This window comes from Camelus dromedarius, chromosome 5 (genome assembly GCF_036321535.1).
Source record: "Camelus dromedarius isolate mCamDro1 chromosome 5, mCamDro1.pat, whole genome shotgun sequence".
NCBI lineage: Eukaryota > Metazoa > Chordata > Mammalia > Artiodactyla > Camelidae > Camelus > Camelus dromedarius.
In genome coordinates this window covers 74,723,430-74,743,151 of record NC_087440.1, presented here as the reverse complement: position 1 = coordinate 74,743,151, position 19,722 = coordinate 74,723,430, and the positions used below count along the sequence as shown (strand labels likewise).

General features: G+C 33.8%; 1 protein-coding gene across 3 annotated transcripts in view; it reads left to right on the top strand.

Moving 5' to 3' along the window:
- CEP128 (centrosomal protein 128) overlaps positions 1-19,722 on the top strand; it is a 357,240-nt gene that overhangs the window by 73,922 nt on the left and 263,596 nt on the right. For all 3 annotated transcript variants that reach the window (XM_064486166.1, XM_064486164.1, XM_031454133.2), the window contains 4 exons: positions 5,762-5,848; positions 8,421-8,495; positions 10,085-10,214; positions 15,602-15,753. In XM_064486166.1, the coding sequence (XP_064342236.1) occupies positions 5,762-5,848; positions 8,421-8,495; positions 10,085-10,214; positions 15,602-15,753 (444 nt within the window). The remainder of the gene's footprint in view (positions 1-5,761; positions 5,849-8,420; positions 8,496-10,084; positions 10,215-15,601; positions 15,754-19,722) is intronic.

Here is a 19,722-nt window from a genome sequence, read left to right as displayed (position 1 = left end):
GTTTTTATGGTCAGAGGAGATGTCTACAAACATTTCCTTTTTCTCCTTTCCCCCACTCTTTAAAAGAAAAGGCTGCATTTTTTTCTTTTTTTGATTATACATAACTGAGCATTCAAAATCATCTACCTCTAAAGAACTGCAGTGGTGCAATACCAAAATGTTAGTCTTTTTAATGGAAATAGGCACACTTAAGGAAAAGAAGAAAAAATTGTTGCTATTAAAGATTTAAATGTGCTCTAGGGACCCTTTATTAAGGCTCAGTGCTGTTGCTGTGATCTTAAATGTGTAAAAGACAATCTGAATCCAGGAACAGGGCACATGATAGCTTTATAGCAAAAACTGCTTTTAAGAAAAAACAAGCTTTAAAGGGCAAAATAACATAGTAATAGAAATTCATTGGCATTTTTTTTTTCTTCTTCTCTTTTTATAACTGCTTTTACTGGGTCAGTTTTGATATAATTCTAAGTTTCTTGATCTAAGTCAAATGGGAAAGAAATCCAGAGCAGACTTACACACTTAAAGAAGGTAGTAAATAAGTTAAAGTTTGTTATTAAGGTTTAAAGAAATGACTTGTAATTTTGATTGAGTTAATTTTAAAACTTTTCTCATTGACTGTTACCTGTGTTTCTGAAATTTAAAGTACATTAATATATATTTACTAGGTCTCAAGAGTTAGATTTTCTTTGTCTTTCATTTTAAAGTAGATAATGTAGAAAATAGGTTCGGTGAACTGGGCTAGAATATTGCTTGTGTGTTTGTTTACTTGTTGACTGGCTTATGTTGTATAAGAAGCAGAAATAATGTTTAAACTTAATGTCATTTCTAGATAATATGGTAGAAATGTAGTAATTTGCTTTGGATTGCTTCTCAATAGCTCACTTTTGCTCCTTTACTGAAAGCAATAGAATTTTAAGTTCTCATTGCCTAAATTTTCTAAGACTTACATATTCTTAGAGTAAAAGGAGAAATAAAAGAGAGAGGTACTATTAGATAATGTTTTAGGGAACAAGTAGAACTACAATATAGAAAAGTATATTAGTTTGGAAAAGTGACATTATATATAACTGGTCAGATGTTGAAGGCAGAAAATGAGGAGGAAAGGAAATTTTATTGCAGATTCTTAGATATCCAAGAGATTTAGAGGTTCTTTTATTCTGCTAGTTCATATATGGGAATTCAAATTAAAAAATACACAGTTGACTTTCAGAAGAATTATGTTTTTATAGGTTATAATTCCATGTGCTAGAAAACACAATTTGATTAAAGTTAAGCCTATTAATTTTTATTCCTTTCACATCAAGGAAAATTGTTAATATTTATATTAATTATAAGAAATGAAGATTGAATATCTATTAGTATGAGAATGAAAATAATTATTTTCCAACTACCCTTTAAGGGGAATGGATCCTGGTAACTGATAGGTCTTTTCTTTATGGGGTGGGGAAAGTGGGGGTGTCAGGCATGGTAATGAATATAGGTTTTCAAAATTAAGAACTGGAATAGAGGCAGATTGCTCTGCATAATTGGGGTAGGAGGATTTAGAAGCCTGTGGGGAAGGTCCAGAAGCTGCAGAAAACCAGTGAGGCTGGACAAGATGGTAAAGAAACAGGGGAGAAGGAGAATTCCTGGTTAGCGGAGTAGCCCAGGAGAATTAAGAGGATAACCACTGTTTAGTGAAGACTTGATGCGTGTACTCTATCCACTTATAGTCTTATGTAAATCCTACATCACTCATCAGTGTTTTTGGCATAAGCAGGTTATCTGGAGGTGAATGCAAAGAGGTTCAGCATTCTACTTAGTGGTGAGCACTGTCCTGAGAGTTAACTTACTAGGAATCTGGGTTGCATTAGGCTATAAGGTTTGATAGGGGAAAACTGTAGGCCAAAAAAGAACTGGTAGTGTTAGAGCTGGTTGGAGATTGAGCTAAAATTGGTAGATGAGACTTTAAGGACACTTGCATACTTGTTCATTAGTGATTCTAACATGTTTCCACTTTTTTTTTTTTTTCATATTCTCCCTCTGGTAGTTGGAGCTTAGTTCTTCTCCCTTTGAGTGTGGGCTGGATTTAATGACTTGCTTCTAAAAATAGAGTATGGAAAAGAAAGAATACTAACTTTATGGTAGGGAAATGTGGCAGACACCACCCTACCTTAATCAAGTGATCAAGGTTAACATCACTGGTCGTGAGTCATGTTGATATTATGTACCCTACAGTCTGATGCACTGAGAAGGGCACTTACCTCTATGGTTTTCTGTCCTGGTTTTCTGAGCTGTGTCTAATCATGAGAAGACATCAGAAAAACCCAAATTGAGGGACTTTCTACAAAATACCTGACTTGAAGCTACCTGAAATATCTCATCAAAAATGTTGGCATCATAAAAACAAGGAAAGACTAAGGAACTTCCACAGATCAGGGGAGACTGAAGAGATAAGCTGCTCTGCAGTATCCTATATTGGATCTTGGAACAAAAAGCATTTGACAGTTGAATAACATCTGTAGCTTAACGGTTTTGTGACTTAACTGTGTTAAGTTTCCATAAACCTATGCGGTTATGTAAGATGTCAATTTTAGGGAAAGCTAGGCAAAAACTTTATGGGAACTCTGAGCTATCTTTACGACCGTTCTGTAAATTTAAATTATTTCAAAATTTAAAAAAAAGAACCTTAAGCCCACTCAGAGGATTTTTTCCTAAAGAAAAGACCAAAATGATGACTTGTGAAAACAGGAAAGAGTTATTAACTCTTTGACTTAAATGCCCAAATAAATATTTATTTTCCAATGTCACTACAGCATGATAATTGTTTTCCCAGAGAGAAAGACAACCTGGTGCTTGAGAAAATATGGTGGTTAAGAAGGATGGAGGAAATCTGGAAAACTTTCATGTTTGTGATGAACAGAGTTGGCCGTTTGCAGAATGAAGTTGTTATTCAGAGATTATAATGGGATATTTATTAATCTATTCAATACCTTATGTTTACCGCCTAAAAAGTGCCAAGTACTGTGTTAGAAATAAAATGTGATCATGACAGATAAGGTCCCTGGCTTTCTGAAGCTTACACCATAGAGACACCAAAGCTTTTGTATTACTCTTTGGAAATAAAAACCTCTGGATGTACAAGGATTATTTTGGATGTCTAAGTAAAAATAAGCATATAAATGAGTTAAACATTTTTAATGCATTTAATCAAAGTTAAGTATGTAAACACTTGGGAAATGTTAATATATCTTTCTTGGTTGGGTTTTTTTTTTTTTTTGATGTAAAATGTAATAGGATTTTTAAAATGTAAGTTTTGGAACTCATGAAAAAGAGACAGAAGTGGATTAATTCCAGTTAGTAAAATGGAAAATTTTCTTCACTGGATATTTTGTGGAGTTTACATTCTTAAGTAAGTTAAACTCTTTGAGATGCAGCATGAAGTTAAGTCAAGCTTTAAAAGCTTAGCAGGTGACTCCTTCTGTTTCTCTTATACTCAGTAAGCAGAGGACAGAGGAGGAAACAATCTGGACGTGAAGAAATGCACAAAATCACATTGGAAGGATCTTAGCAACTACTGGTTGACAGTTGCAGAGTCTTCCAGGTTAGGTTTTGAATTCAGCTTTGGAAGTGAATGGCTCTTATATTTGGGACAAGCCCGTCTTGCTTGAAGTTGTTTTTGGCCTCAAGTGACATCACCTGGGTTGGGTGAGCGTTCACTGCATACTCATTGGGAGTGACTTCTGTTTGGAGTTTGAATCCAGAAGAGGACGTTGACTATTTATAGTTTGATGAACCTTATCAACTGCCTAAGGAAGTCTTCCTCATAATCTCCCCTCTGTAGAAAAACCCAGGGTAGTTTTTTAGTTCAATAAGAGAACACTGAAAGGATAACCAATTAAGTTTAACTCATTAAAAAAAAAGATGAGGGGCACTAGATTAGAATGATGATGTTGAAGAATAAGATAGTTCAAATATTATAAAATGAATTGATTAAAAATACAGCAACAATTCGTATCTTTTTTCTTTGTATTTCTCCCTCCCTCCTCAGTCCCCTCTCCCCTCGCCCCTATTACATTAGGTGGGTTAGACTGAAGCAGCATGGAAAGAAAAGGATGCCAACAGTAATTTTCAAGTTTCTAGGATAACTTTGTTCAGGAAAAATTTATAAACACATTCCATCTGCCAAAATTGAATAGATGATACATACATAATATTATTACAAATTCCACTTACCCTGCAATGAAGAACATATATCAGACATCAAAATTATTTGGCAGTTACCTGAACAGCATTATGATTTGTCATACTCTGTCAATTGTTAGCAATTTAGTAATCATAATGGTTGTCTTTTATTGTACATTTTAATGCTTTACAAGTATCAAATTATTTAGTCTTCATATCCAGCCTATAATATTGATATTATTATTTCAACATAGAGAGGCAGTGCCATTCAGTGGTTAAGAAGCAGTCAGCCTGAGTCTATGTCCTGTCTCTGTCATGAACGAGGGGAATGACTTTGGGCAAGTTACTCAACTCCTTGTACCCCAACTTCTCTCTTAATAAAATTAGCTTAATAACTCATGGAATTAACATAAAGATTAAATGTGTATATTCAATATATGTAATGTATTTAATATATATAAGAAGAAGAATCCCTGGACAATGTTTTATAGAAAATACTGTAACAGTGCTTTTATATTATACTCAAAACAAAACTTTTATTTTGATGATGTCTCTGCCTTTTTACTCAGTTGTTTTATTAGTAGAGTAGGAACCAGACAGAGGGAGCTGTAATCTCATGGATGAGGGGCATGGTTATTTTATGTATACTTATATTAGTATCCCATAGCACAGTGCCTGGCACATGGTAAATACACTTTGGAGATATTTGCTGAATATATGAGTTAATGCAATTGGGATATGATTGATTATACTTGCATCAAAACAATTTTAACATGCTTTGCTGTTTGCCTAACAATAGTTTTTCTTAGCATCATAAAACTTCTGGAAATTTGGCTTTTCTGTTTGGATGGCCTCTACACATACATCTTTTTAAGTCTAAATGCTAAAATTGTCAAAAAATTTTTTAAACAAATGGAATGCCTTTTAGATGTTATGAAAGATTGCTCCAAGTACAATTTTTTTCCTGAAGTTTAATTTTGTTTTAACATAGAAACAAACCAAAACAAACACTTTTGTGGTTAACTTTTGAAATTTATATTAAAGTTCTCTTTTCCACTTTATGAAAGAGAAAAATGTGGAAAAGAATGTTTCCTTTGCTCTATGTGAAATATGGTTTGAAGAGCCAATTATATGTTGTGATAAAATGTCATGTATGTAATAATGATACAACAAGCATCTTTCTACCTTGATGAGATTTTTTTTTAGGATTTGAAAAGCTGATGAACTAGTTTTTGGTATTATGTCTAAATAGTTGAGTAGATAATGTAACCTTTAAATACTATTATTTCAGCAGGCAGTAAAATTTTTGTTTCCAAGAAAACTTAGCTGTCTAAGCTCTCTAAATGTGTTTCAAAATTCCCAAAGATGGAAAAAAGTCAAACTAAGGGAAATTAATTAGGAAAATCAGAAAGCTGTTTATATTTGATCATCAATGAGATGATCTCAGGGCTTCAGTAAATAAGCATGTTGTAATTCTGTTGTATGTTTTGTACAACTCATAATCATCTTCCTCAGCCCTTTCTTAATAGATCCTATTAATGTCTTTCAGTTTTATATGTATTTTGGAATAAAACTTATTTTCCCACCTCTTTCCTTCTAGGCATTGAAGAAGCAAGAAGCTAAAGCAGGCGGGAATGAGGGAGAAATGAAAAATAAGCTAAGACAAACTGAAACTGAGAAGAATAAAGTAAGATTTTGAAAATTATCTTTCAAAGAGTAATGCTGTCTGGGGCCAGTAATATTTATTGAATGCCTTGAAAAATGTCCCTAAGATCATTTGCTAGAACACAGTGGAGCCTTTGTTTTGATGTTGAGTCACTTGGCTTGAGGGCTGTGACACTCTCTGCTACTTGTTCTCAGAAACATACATAGGTCGTTTGCTACCTTGTCTTCTGTCCCCTCTCCTTTTCTAGAGGCAAACTAAACTTGACCATTCCTTTCTGGAGAACATTTAAAGAGCTTGACTTTGTTTTAGGGTTCGGAAAGACCTGTTGTTTGAAGGCAGGGTATTTTGCATATATTTGTTCTCATTATAGAAGATAAGCATAGGTAGCAGCTTAGTTTGGAAAAATCCTCTATTCTTATTAAACACTAAGGACCTTTGACAAATATTCATGTCCGTGAACCTATAGAGCCTCGCACTTTGGAGCTAGAGAGCAATTCAGAGGCCAAACAACTCTCCCCTGTTTGCAAACGAGTAGATTTAAGGATGAGCCCAAGATAGGAATGATAAGGTGAAAAATTTGCTTCTGATATAATGCTCTTTACTCCATATTGCCTTTTCTATGTACCATTAACTTTTAAATTTTATTTCACCAACTTACGTAAAGTTAAATGTACATACACACTGCCTTCATGGTGAGCAAGGTATGTCAGGTCATCACATTTGCCCTTTGGAAGTTGAGACTGCTAATGCTACCTAGGGATCATGCCCAATATGGGACTTGGTAGATTTTGAAACCATTTTGACTTTGGAGTGATTTCTTCCCTCCTTATTTCTCTACAGAAACCAGAGAACAGGTTGGATAATATTTTGTGTGGATTCTCTGATTTCACATATATTTTACAGTTGACCTTTGAATGATAAGGGCTTGTTCTGTGCAGTCAGAAACTCATGTGTGACATACAGTCAGCCCTCTGTATTTGCAGTTTCTCTGTAGCCACAGTTCCGTATCCAGGAATTCAACCAGCTGTAGGTCCTGTAGTACTGCAGTATTTACTATCGAAAAAAGTTCATGTATAAGGGAACCTGCGCAGTTCAAATAGATTCATAAGGTATTACAAAGCAAAATGTACCATGTGCCATTCACCTAATTTTTCTCAATGATAACATTATGTATAATTGCCATCCAATATCAAAATCTGGAAATTGACATGTTTCTAGTGCACGGAACTTGTGTACATTTCAACAGCTTTATGTTCACTCATTTGTGTGTTGAGTGTCTGTGTGTGTATGTCTATGCAATTTTGTCTCCTGAGTATAAGTATCTCATGAGTGATATCTTATTACAAATTTGATTTCACAAAACAACCTTAGTCTTAGAAAATGCAAACATTTCCAGTATATGTAAGCTCTGGATTTTTAACAAACAAGTGTCCCATCTGTAGGGGAACAAAAATAATTTTCCCTCTACCCTTCTAGGTTCTTTGAATGATCTAGTAATTAAATTCATATAAGACAGATTAACAGAAGAAAAACAAATTTAATTTTGTATGTATGGGAGCCCGGTAGAAATTTGAGACTCAGAGACAGCCAGGCAGTTGAGGCTTATCTACCATCCTGAGCCGTGGAAAGAAGGGCCTGTGGCTTCAAAGGGGGAGAAGACAGTTCACAGGAAGATGAGAAGAGCATATGTTTGGTAAACAAATATTTACCCTGTCATGCAGATAAGTCTTTCACACATAGAAAGTTATCTTTGGTAATGGCCCTCTTCCTGGTACAGACCCAGACCCCCTTTCTAAATTTTTTTATGCAGTTAAGGGGAAGGTAAAAAGCTTTTCCTGAGTCTGCTGGGTTTTGATTGCTTTCAGCTCAGAATAATACTTATGCCAAAGAGGCATATTTTGGGGTAGCATGTTCTGCTCTGCTTCATATCCTATTTATCAACTTGAAGTAAGCTAGGCACATTCAGACTTTGGTTTTAGTTACCATAACAGCACATTTTCTCTGAATATTTATCTAATGGCAGTATTAATAGGGAAGTTTTAAGTCTTATTCTGAATTTAGATATTTATAAATTTTAGAAATGTTATAAATATTGGAACTATTGGGAATATAAGACTATTAAGAATGTACAAAAATCACCAACTGGATGAAATACACTTTGAGTCATTGTGTCCTTGAAATTGAGTTCATATGATACTACCTGTAGCAGTTTAAAGAAAAAATTGCTTTAGAATTTACATTAAAATGATTTAGAACTGAAGGGATATCAGAGGTTGTCTAATATAAAATCCTTATTTTAGAAGTAACAGAAAGGAGACCTAAGGAAAAGAGATTTAAACAGGGTCATAACTGAGATGGAACTGACTAGAACCCAGACCTCCTGAGGTCTGGTCTGGTTCACTTTTTGTTATTCAATTACCATTATTTTAATTGAAGCATTGATAGATGTTTATAGTAAGATAATTTATCCTTTTATACTAGCTGTAAAAATCTGAAAAATTTCCCACTTTTCTCCTCTTAAACTATGTCTTTAATAATTTAGTTATCTTCTGTCCCATTGGACATTTTTCTTGATCCTTGGTTGAAATTCTAGCTTGAACAAGAATTGGAGCTATCTCGAAGGTTATTGAATCAGTCAGAAGGCAGCAGAGAAACACTTTTGCATCAGGTAAGTCCATGCAAACTATGATAATCTGCTTTTAAATTAAATCAGAATTGAATCTCCTTCCCTGTTAAATGTCTTTGTGAAAGGGAGGAAAAAACCCTAGGTCTAGAAAAATGTTTTCCTAGGGAATGTATATTAGCACACATAAGCAAAAGATGAAATCCTTTCAGGAAGTTTCAGAGAAAGCTAACACAGAACACTAGCCCACGTTCCCACTGTAACAGTGTATCTTGCTGATTGCTGCTTTAACTTAGGAATTCTCTCTCAGCATAACCAGTATAAAAGTGAGACTGGATGTGTAAGATGAAATTTTCCCAGGAGCTTAATTTTATTCAAGGAGGTATTTGGAGAGTGAAGGCGGAAGTGAAATACATAAAACAGACTCCTGCATGTTCAGGTTACTTTGAATGCATCATTGTCCTATAGTTACGTTTTGTAGATGCTACCTGCCTCCTTTTAACCAGTGATAAGGCTTAATTTTAAAGCATAACATTTTGCAGCCCATTAGCCCATAATGGGAGTTTGGTGCTTCTGATATTTAAAGTTCAATATCTTGAAATAGCCATCTTACACACTTTAGATAAGGGCATGTGGGTTTCTAACTGCCTTTCTGCCTACGTTTAATATAAATTGCAATTGTATCTAACTGTGTTTTGAGGTATGGGTTACATAAATCACTACGTAATATGCTAGGTAGACAAGATGTCAGGCATCATGAATGTTCAGGAGTATTATGTTTTGACAGTTAGCACTGAAAATACACCATAGCACCTGTTTTACGTGGCTTTATTCTGTAGTCAGTGATCCAATGGAATTAATGTTGGCAAATTTTAGACTTTCTTTTTAGAAGTTTATATTTGTATTCAATTCCTTCTGATTTTTTTTTTTTTTTTGGAGAACTCTGCCTTATAATTTCTAACCTTATCTTTTGAAATAAGAGATGTCTACATTCTGGTTATCATTGTGAGTTAAGCTGAGTCTTTCTGCCCCTGCCAATTTGTTTCATCGTCATTGGGGGCATGCCTGCTATGTGGTAGGCAATTTGCTAGTCTCCAGAAATAGATAAATAAAATAGTACCTGACCTCAAGGAGTTTATGGTTTATTCAATAGCATTTATTGCATTTATTTTGAGCAGTACTTTGATATCAAAATATGCTAAATTGTGATCATTTCACTTCAGTTTACCAATCAATAGACTATTTTTACATGAAAGAAAATAAGGGAAGAATTTAAAACATACAGTATTTAATTGAAGGTGGTTTGGGTTAATAATAGTAGAGTGGACGGAGGTCAAAATAAGGGACTTTTAAATAAATGTGGTCAAATTCTTTGTCACAGTAGACACAGAGAAGGAGGAGAACACATTCATTGTTTGTGGAACGAATGGGAGGAATAAAGAAATGGAGCAAGAGACTGTTCCACTGTGCTTGGCATAACAAGAAGGTTAACCTGGCTTCAACTTGTGTTCACAATAGCCCATTAGAAGTAAATTTTTTCCCCTAGGAAAATAACTTGTAGTAGTTTTTAAGTTCAGTTTCTTTTTCAGCTTTTAAAACTGACCGAAGTTTCATTTTTGACCATATGTATTTAGGTAGAAGAACTCCGAACACAACTTATGAAAGCAGAAAGCGATCAAAAGGGTTTACAACAAGTATCTCAGATTTCCAAGCAACAGTCAAACCATCAGGATGAACAAGGAGATGACTGGAGGTTTAGGAGAGGTATAATTCTGATTTGTAAATATGTGGGGCTCTTTTGATCTTTCTTAAATAATTGCTATTTTCAGAATTGCATTCCTTATGCTATGTTCTTTTCATCCTATCTATTTCTTGATCTACTACAAGGTTTTCTAAGTTAATCATAATTTAGCATCCAATTTTTTGAAAATACTTAATTTTTAAATTTCATGTTTACAACGGTATTGAGCAGAAGGTACAGAGATTGCCCATATATCCCCAGCTTCCACACATGCACAGCTTCCCCCTCTGTCAGCATTCTCACCAGAGTGGAATATTTGTTACAACTGATGAACCTACATTAACACATCATTATCATCCAAAGTTCATATTCTACATTAGGATTTACTCTTGGTGTTGTGTGTTCTATAGGATTGCACAAATACATAATGACATGTATCCATCATTATAGTATCATAGAGTATTTTCACTGCCCTAAAAATTCTCTGTGCTTCACTATTCATCCCTCTCTCCGCCCAAACTCTGGCAAACACTGATCTTTTTATATTTCTCTAGTTTTGCCTTTTCCAGTATCTTAATATATTGGCTTCTTTCACTTAGCAGTATGCCTTTAAGATTCTTCCATGTCTTTTCATGGCTTGGTAGCTTTTTTTTTTTTTTTTTTAAAGCTCTGCAAAATATTTCATTGTTTAGATGTACCACAGTTATTTATCCATTCGCCCACTGAAGCCAGTCTTGGTTGATTTCAAGTTTTGGCAATTATGAATAAAGCTTCTATAAGCTAAACATTGGTGTGCAGATTTTTGTGTGGACATAAGTTTTCATCTCTTTTGAGTAGATACAAAGACTGTGATTGCTGGATCATACAGTAGGAGTATGTTTAGTTTTGTGAGAATCTTCCAAACTGTCTTCCAAAATGGCTGTATCATTTTTCACTCCACCATCAATGAATAAGAGTTCCTGCTCTACATCCTTGTCAGCATTTGCTGTTGTCAGTGTTCTGGATTTTGGCCATTCAGATAGGTTTGTAGTGGTATCTTACTGCTTTCATTTGCCTTTCCCTGATAACATATGATGTGTAGGATCTATTCATATGGTTATTTGCTATCTATATATCTTATTTTGGTGAGATATTCATTAAGGTCTTTGGCCCATTTTTTATTATGATTATTTTTTTCTTGTTGAGTTTTAAGAGTCCTTTGTATCTTTTGGCTATCAGTCCTTTACCAGATATGTCCTTGCAAATAATTTCTCACTGTCTGTGGCTTGTGTTTTCATTCTCTTGACAATGTCTTTTGCAGAGCTGAAGTTTTTAATTTTAACAAAATCCATCTTATCAATTCTTTCCTTCATGTATTGTGACTTTGGTGTTATATCTAAAAAGTCATTGTCAAACCTCAGACTATTTTCTTCTCATGTTGTAGGAGTTTTATAATTTTTCATTTTACATTTAGATCTATAGTCCATTTTGAATTAATTTTTGTGACAGTTACAAGATCTGTTTCTAGATTCATTTTTTTGCATATCAGTGTCCAGTTGTCCCAACACTGTTGATAAAACTATCTTTTCTTCATTGTATTGCCTTTGCTCCTTTGTCCAAGATAGGTTGACTATTTTTATGTGGGCCTACTTCTGGACTCTATTCTGTCGCATTGATCTATTTGTCTATATATATGTTTTGGCCAGTCTCACACTGTTTTGTTGGATTGTGTCAGTCTCCCAACTTTTTTCTTCTCCTTCAGTATTGCGTTGGCTGTTCTGGATTCTTTGCCATTCCAAGTAACTTTAGAATTAGGTTGTCAGTATACACAAAATAACGTGCTGGAATTTTGATTGGGATTATGTTGAATCTACTGACAATGTTGAGAAGAACTGACATTTTGACAGTGTTGAGTCTTCCTGTCCATGAACATAGAATATCTCTCCATTTATTTTATCTTTGATTTCTTTCATCAGTTTTGTAGTTTTCAGTATGCAGATATTGTTAGGTTTATTCGTAAGTGTTTCATTCTTTTTGATGGTAATGTAAATGGTATTTGTGTCTTTAATTTCCAGTTTCACTTGTTGTTGATATTAACATCCAATTTTAATATCTTCTTTGCTTGATTTTTAAGCCCATTTCAGTTGTCAGACCTGCTTATTTCATGAGGCTTTCTCTTAGGAAGAGCCAGCAAAGCCTTAGTGGTTTTTTTTAGCTTCCTGTTTCTGCGCCTAAATGTACATATGTGTGTGTGTGTGTACTTGTACTTGTACTTAAATTGGAAATGCCCCTGTTTTTCACTTTCTCTTATCTAATTTTCAGTATGTACAAACAATTAAAATTAAGATTCTATCTTTTTTGTTACCTGGAGATTGATGACAAAAATAAATCACATTGCAGAAGTGGTCATGAACCATATGAATGACTTTTTCTTGTATGAATTAGAAAGACTTTTTGTTTGAGAACTATTAGAATGCCTTTTCAGTTGATTAACGTGAAATTTAATGACTCCTGGGTTTATTTCTTTTTAAATGTTTGTGTTTAATAGAAATGGTGATAATTGAGATTTTATAATGATTCTAACAAACTATTTCAGATTGTTCTGTAAATCATTTCAATATTGAGACTTCTTACTCAGATGCCTAAATTATTGTAGAAACTCTTGTACATATTTTATGTTACAAATTACCTCACACATAACTCAATGTGTTGCTTAAGTTAGAATTTCCGCATTGCCAGAAAATTGCCACTGGAGGCAAATTTTGACATACATATTCTAATATATTTGCATGCCCGTTAAGTTCATGTAAGTTTCATGCCTTGGCTATCACTTAAAATGATGATCCCGAAACCCAGCTCCACTCACTCTCCTAACCTTCACCCTTCCAGATGGAGTTGCTCGTTGGACATCTCTATATGCTGTTCTGGAATGCTCAGTCGACCGATTTACAACTGATTTCATCCTTTCCTGAAAACCTGTTTTAATTTCTTATCTCAGTTGACCACATCACTCTTTATCTGAATACGCCTAAAATACAAAGAACATCCAAACTTACTTCTTCTCCCCTCCATGTTATTACTCTCTATTCTATTTGTACATCTTGATATCTCTTGAAGTTGCTTCTTTCTTATTCCCATTAGCCCAGTTTAGGCATGCTTCGTCTCGTTTGTATTACCCTCTTAACTTGTCGTATTCTAGTTTGTCTGTAGTCTGTCTTCTATACTGCCATCAAAGGGAGCCATCTAAGACACAAACCCAATATGTTACTCTCTTGATTAAAAACTCTCGTAATTTATTAAGTTCTTACTACGTGCAGGGCATTCTACTGTTCAGTTTACACTGTCTTCTTTAGTTCTTAAAACTATTCTATGAGGAGGGTGCTATTCTTATTTCCATTTTAATGATTTAAAAAAAGACTGAAGAACAAAAAGATTGAGATCATTACTTAAGATCACATTGGGAAGTACCAGACCAAATCTTTTTTCTCCCCAAACTTGAACTCTTAACTGCTGTCCTGTTCTGATCCATCACTGTAGCAAGAGTTCTTTAAAATGGAGCATATGAGATAGTCCTCTGGGTGTGGGAGGAAAGTGTTTATAACACTATTTATATTTTATGTTTAATATTTATAAATACTTATAAATATATTATGTCTCCATGGCAAATATGTGTTTCATAAACAGACATACATGTATATGTGTTTATACACGTATTCATATGCATTATCTTCACATTGTATATAATATATATTTATACAAATGTTAATTTATATATACATATGTGTACAGTAGTGTTATCTGTATCATGAAACATTTCTATAGATAGATATATACTATGGAGCTATATAGATTATATGTACACACATGTACACATATACATTTATAAAATAAAAATATATAATATTAATGAATATGTATACCTATCAAATTAATAAATACAATTACACATAAAATATGCATATTTTCAGGTTGAAGACCTATCATGGATAGGCAAAGTATGGCCCATGGGCCAAGTCCAGACTGCCTCCTGGTTTTGTAAAGACGTTTTATTGGGATACAATGACTCCCATTCATTTATTCACTGTCCACGTCAGTTTTGCAGTACAATAGCAGAGATGAGTAGTTGTGACAGAGATCATATAGTTGAAATATTTTCTATCTGACCCTTTACAGAAAATGTTTGTTACATCCTGGTCTGTGGAATAATTTTTAAGTTCCCTGGCAATGCAGAAATTCCCTGCTGACTCTCCTGCTTCCTTCCTTCATACACGTTAGCTACATAGAACTACACCTGAATACAAAATCCAGTATTGCTCCTCAGTACTTTGTGCTGTTTCCTTTCCATGAAATGTCTCCTTGACTTCATCTCCTTTGCTTGATAAAATTTTGTATCAACTTTTTAAAACTAACTTAGTTCCCATTTCTTCCTACCTCAGTTTCTCATTAAGATAGTTTATCATTCTACCTTTTGGACTATTTTTGTGTAATAACCATTCATTATACAGAAATTATACAGATGGAAGTATCTGCTTAGTATCTCTCCGTATTGTTATCATGCTATTAGAATACCTGTGTAGCTTCCATCCAGAATGTACAGTTTTGAACATTTAATATTTCTAAAGTTGGGACATATCTTATAATGATCTGTAAATTGGACTTACTAGTGTTTCCTTCCTTCTTTCCTTTTCTGGAAAGGAAGCTACTAGAGAAACAATAGTTTTAAATTGATAGTATATGTTCCAATTTTTGACATCTGAAATTCATGGAAGTACTTTATTTATGTATCTTCTCTCCATTATTGGAGTGCAAGCTCATTGAGAAAAGGGTTTTTGTGTTATTTACTTTTGAAAAAGATTGTGTTACGGTGCCCTGTTCATCATATACCGAGTATTTCATGTTGAGTTAAAAATAAATACTAAGTAAGTTAATACTGTTCACTGATAAAATTGTAGGTAGTAGTCTCCAGAATTATTAAGTTAGTGAACGTAACCAGTCAAAGAATTTAGCAGCATCATTTGTTTAAGTTGCAAGAAAAGCATTTTGTTGTGTGAACTTCAGTAACTTCAGTTAGGTGGAAAAGCTTAGGTGAAAAATTCTCTCAGTATATTTGTTTTAGAGCTTGGTGATAATGTAGGGATGTAAGGAAAATGATAGAAAAAAATGTATAGAATTTTCCTAAAATAAATTGTGCTAGAAATCAGATAACATTTTAAGTTTAGAATCAAAATGGGGTAATAATGGATGGCACAGCAATGTATATATTTTAGAAAACTGTGAAACTCGAAATAGCAGAATGGCAAACTGTGCAGTCTGTTGAGTGATGCTGACAGTACGTGGATTGTATTAGGTGGAACATTAAAACATATCATTTGAAAGTACGTTCTCCTGTGAGTAAAGAACAACCATAAAGCTTTATGTTTTCTCTTTTAAGGGGTTGAGCGGGAAAAAGAGGATCTGGAGAAGCAGATGTCAGATTTGAGAGTGCAGCTGAACTTCAGTGCGATGGCGTCTGAGTTTGAGGAAGTGAAGCGGTGCATGGAGCGAAAAGACAAGGAGAAAGTCCATTTGGCAGCACAAGTGGAGGTGACTTTGCTATCTTTAAGTTGTATTCAGAGGAACTTCTTAATGAACTTTTAATATAAAGACTGTGGTGTTTATGAACTCCAGTTGGGTATAAGTCGTATAAAGTTATGTAGGTGACTGCCTCAGTTACAGAGAGAAATGTCTTTGGATTCATTTCTCTTCGTTTGGGCCTCAAAGGCAGGGGCTACCTATGAAGCTTGAAAATGTTTTTTTTTCCAATACAGTTGAGCCTTTCATACTGACAGACGGGACCTTTCTTCCCTGAAGGGACAGTTATTTGGGGGGTGAAACTAGCAGAAGGCACAGTGAAAAGGTATTTGGAAATACAAAGGTTTTCAAGTCTCTGGCTGTTCTGCGCGAGGCAGAGCTGTGAGGACTTGTGTGGTAACCATGTACGATGTGGTGACCATGAGTAAAGTGGAGCGAGGCTGCTACCGTTCCCTGCTTGCCGTTTCCATCTAGCACAGATGGTGTAATTATCAGAAAATACTAAAAATCAAAGGAAAGAGCTTCATAAAAAAATGGCTTAATTCCAGTTTTAATTATGCAAATTGGATCAAGCATGAAGGACACATTTGGAAGTAGATATGTGTTAGTTTTCCTCTGTATCTGTTATTAGTGAAGTTGTATTCTGATTGTAATAAATTGCCGCATTTGAAGAATTTCCTAAATTATAATGAAAGGTAGAAAACTGGTGTTAAAAGCATCTAATTTTATATAATCCAAAGTAAATATTTAATGTTGCTGCAGTGTAAGTTTCTTTTTAGTCTTGTGACTGTATCATTAGAAAATGTATTTTATAGGTTAAAAAAAGTTTCTTCTGTGTAGCACAGGGAACTATGTTCAATGTCTTGTAATAACCTTTAATGAAAAAAATAAGAAAACAAATATATGCATGTGTGTGCATGGCTGGGACATTGTGCTGTGCACCAGAAATTGACACATCATGATTGACTGTACTTCAATAGAAAAAAATAAATTTAAAAAAATGTATTTTATACTTGGTTCAAGATTCAGATTGTAAAGATAATGGAATAGTGCCATACTCTTTATAAAGCCCTCTACATGCTTGTTTACTAAATTTTTTTTAATGGAAGTATAGTTGACTTACAGTGTAATATTAGTTTCAGGTGTACAACATTGTGATTTGATGTTTTTATAGGATTATTCACAATACCAAGTTATTATAATGTTATTGAATATATTCCCTGTGCTGTATATTATATCCCTGTGACTTTTTTAACTTAATTTTTCAGACTTTTAAAATAATTTATATTTTATTGAGTTAACATTGGTTTATAATATTATATAAGTTTCATGTGTATAACATTATATTTCTATTCCTGTATACACCACAGTGTACTCACTACCAAAAATTTAGTTTCTGTCACCATTCAGTTGATCCCTTTTACTCATTTTGCCTCCGACCCTCACCCGTCCCTTCCCCTCTGGTAACGATTACTGTATTCTCTGTAGCTACCAGTTCTGTTTTTTTTGTTTGGTTTGTTTATTAATTTTTTTACTTACTTTTTTTATTCCATATATGAGTGAAAAGATAAGGTCTTTGTCTTTCTCTGTCTGACTTTATTTCACTTAGCATAATATCCTTAAGATCTATCCAAGTTTTGGCGAATGGCAAGATTTCATTTTTTTTATGGCTCAGTAGCATTCCATTTGTGTGTGTGTGTGTGTGTGTGTGTGTGTGTGTGTGTGTGTGTTACATCTTCTTTATCCATTCATTCCTTGATGGGCACCTAGGTTGTTTCCATGTCTTGGCTATTGTAAATAATGCTGTGATGAACAAAGGATGAATAGATCTTTTCAAATTAATGTTTTTGTGTTCTTCAGATACATGTCCAGAAATGGTGGATCAAAAAATCAGTAATTTTTTGAGGCATCTCTATACTGTTTTCTATAGTGGCTGCACCAATTTACATTCCTACCAATAGTGTATGAATGTTCTTTTTTCTTCAAATCCTTACCAATGTCTTTTTGTTAATAGCCATTCTAATAATTGTGAGATGTTTCTTCTTTGATTTCTGTGTTGAACCATTAGTTTTTTAGTAGTGTGTTTTTTAGTCTTCACATTTTTTTTCTTTTTCCTAGTTTCCTTCCTGTAATTGATTTCTGGTTTCATAGTGTTATGGTTGGAAAAGATGCTTGATATGATTTCAGTCTTTTTAAATTTATAGAGATTTGTTTTATGGCCTAGCATGTGATCTATCCTGGAGAACATTCCATGTGAACTCGAAAATTTATATTTTGTTTTTGGATAGAATGTTCCACTGTAGGTATCGATTAAGCCCACCTGCTCTGATGTGTTATTTAAAATCAGTGTTTCTTTATTGATTTTCTGTTTAGATGATCTATCTGTTGATCTAAATGGGGTATTAAAGTTCCCTACCATTATTGTATTACTGTTAGTTTCTCCCTTTATGTCTGGTAATATTTGCTCTTCATATTTATGTGTTCCTGTGTTTGGAGCAAATATATTTACAAATATTATTCCTCTTCTTGGATTGACCCCTTTATCTTTATGTAATACCCTTCTTTATCCTTTGTTATGGTCTTTATTTTAAAGTCTATTTTGTCTGAATCAAGTATTACTACCCTAGTTTTCTTTTTGTTTCCATTTGATGGAATATTTTTTCTATCCTTTTACTTTCAGTCTGTACGTGTCTTTAGCTCTGAGGTGAGTGTCTTGTAGGCAGTATGTAGATGAATCTTGTTTTTTTAATTCATTCAGCTATCAGATGTCTTTTGGTTGGAGCATTTAGACTATTTACATTTGTAGTCATTATTGATAGGTATATACTTACTGCCATTTTGTTACTTCTTGTCTGGTTGTTTTTGTAGTTCTTTGTTATTCTTTTGGTCTCTTTTATTGTGGTTTAATGATTTTTGTTAGTGTTACATTTGGCTTCCTTTCTCTTTGTTTATTGTGTATCTGTTGTAGGATTTGGTTTGTGGTTACCATGAGCTTTATCTATATTGAAATGAATATATATTTATTTTAAGCTGATAGTTGTTTAAGTCCAAAGACATTTTAAAAGTTCTACTTTTTTTACTTCCCACTCCTCATATTTTATGTTTTTGACATCGCATTTTATATCTTTTTGTGTACTCTTAACTATTTAGTGTAGCTGTAGTTGATTTTATGACTTTTGTCTTTTAACTTGCCTACTAGCTTTTTAAGTGGTTGATTCACTGCCTTTGCTATATATTTGCCTTTATGAGTGAGATTCTTTTCATATGTTTTCCTGTTTCTTTATATAGCCTTTCCTTTTCGGCTTAAAGAAGTTCCTTTAACATTTCTTGAAGGCTGGTTTGGTGGTGTTAGACTCTTTTTAGTTTTTGCTTCTCTGGGAAACTCATCTGTCTTTCAGTTCTGAATAGGTTTGCCATATAGAGAGTATCCTTGATATAGGCTTTTTCCTTTCATCACTTTAAGTATATCATGCCATTCCTTCCTGGTCTGCGAAGTTTCTACTGAGAAATCAGGTGACAGCATATGGAGGTTTCCCTTATATGCAACTCTTAGTTTTTTGTCTTGCTGTCTTTAAAATTCTCTTTAACTTTTGCTGTTTTAATTGTGATATGTGTTGGTGTGTATTTCTTTGGGCTCATCTTGTTTGGAACTCTCTTTACTTCCTGGACCTGGATATCTGTTTCTTCCTGCAGGTTAAAGAATTTTTCAGCCATTATTTCATCAAATACATTTTCTGCCCCTTTCTCTCTCTTTTCCTTCTGGGACCTCTATAATGTAAACGTTACTATGCTTGATGTTGTCTTAGAGGTCTCTTCAACTATTCTCATTAAAATTATTTTTTTCTTTTTGCTATTCTGATAGCATGGTTTCAGCTATTTCATCTTCCAGGTCACTTATGTGTTATTCTGTATCACCTAATTTGCAGTTGATTTCATTTCAGTTATTGTTTCTTCACCTCTGATTGGTTCTTTTCTGTATTT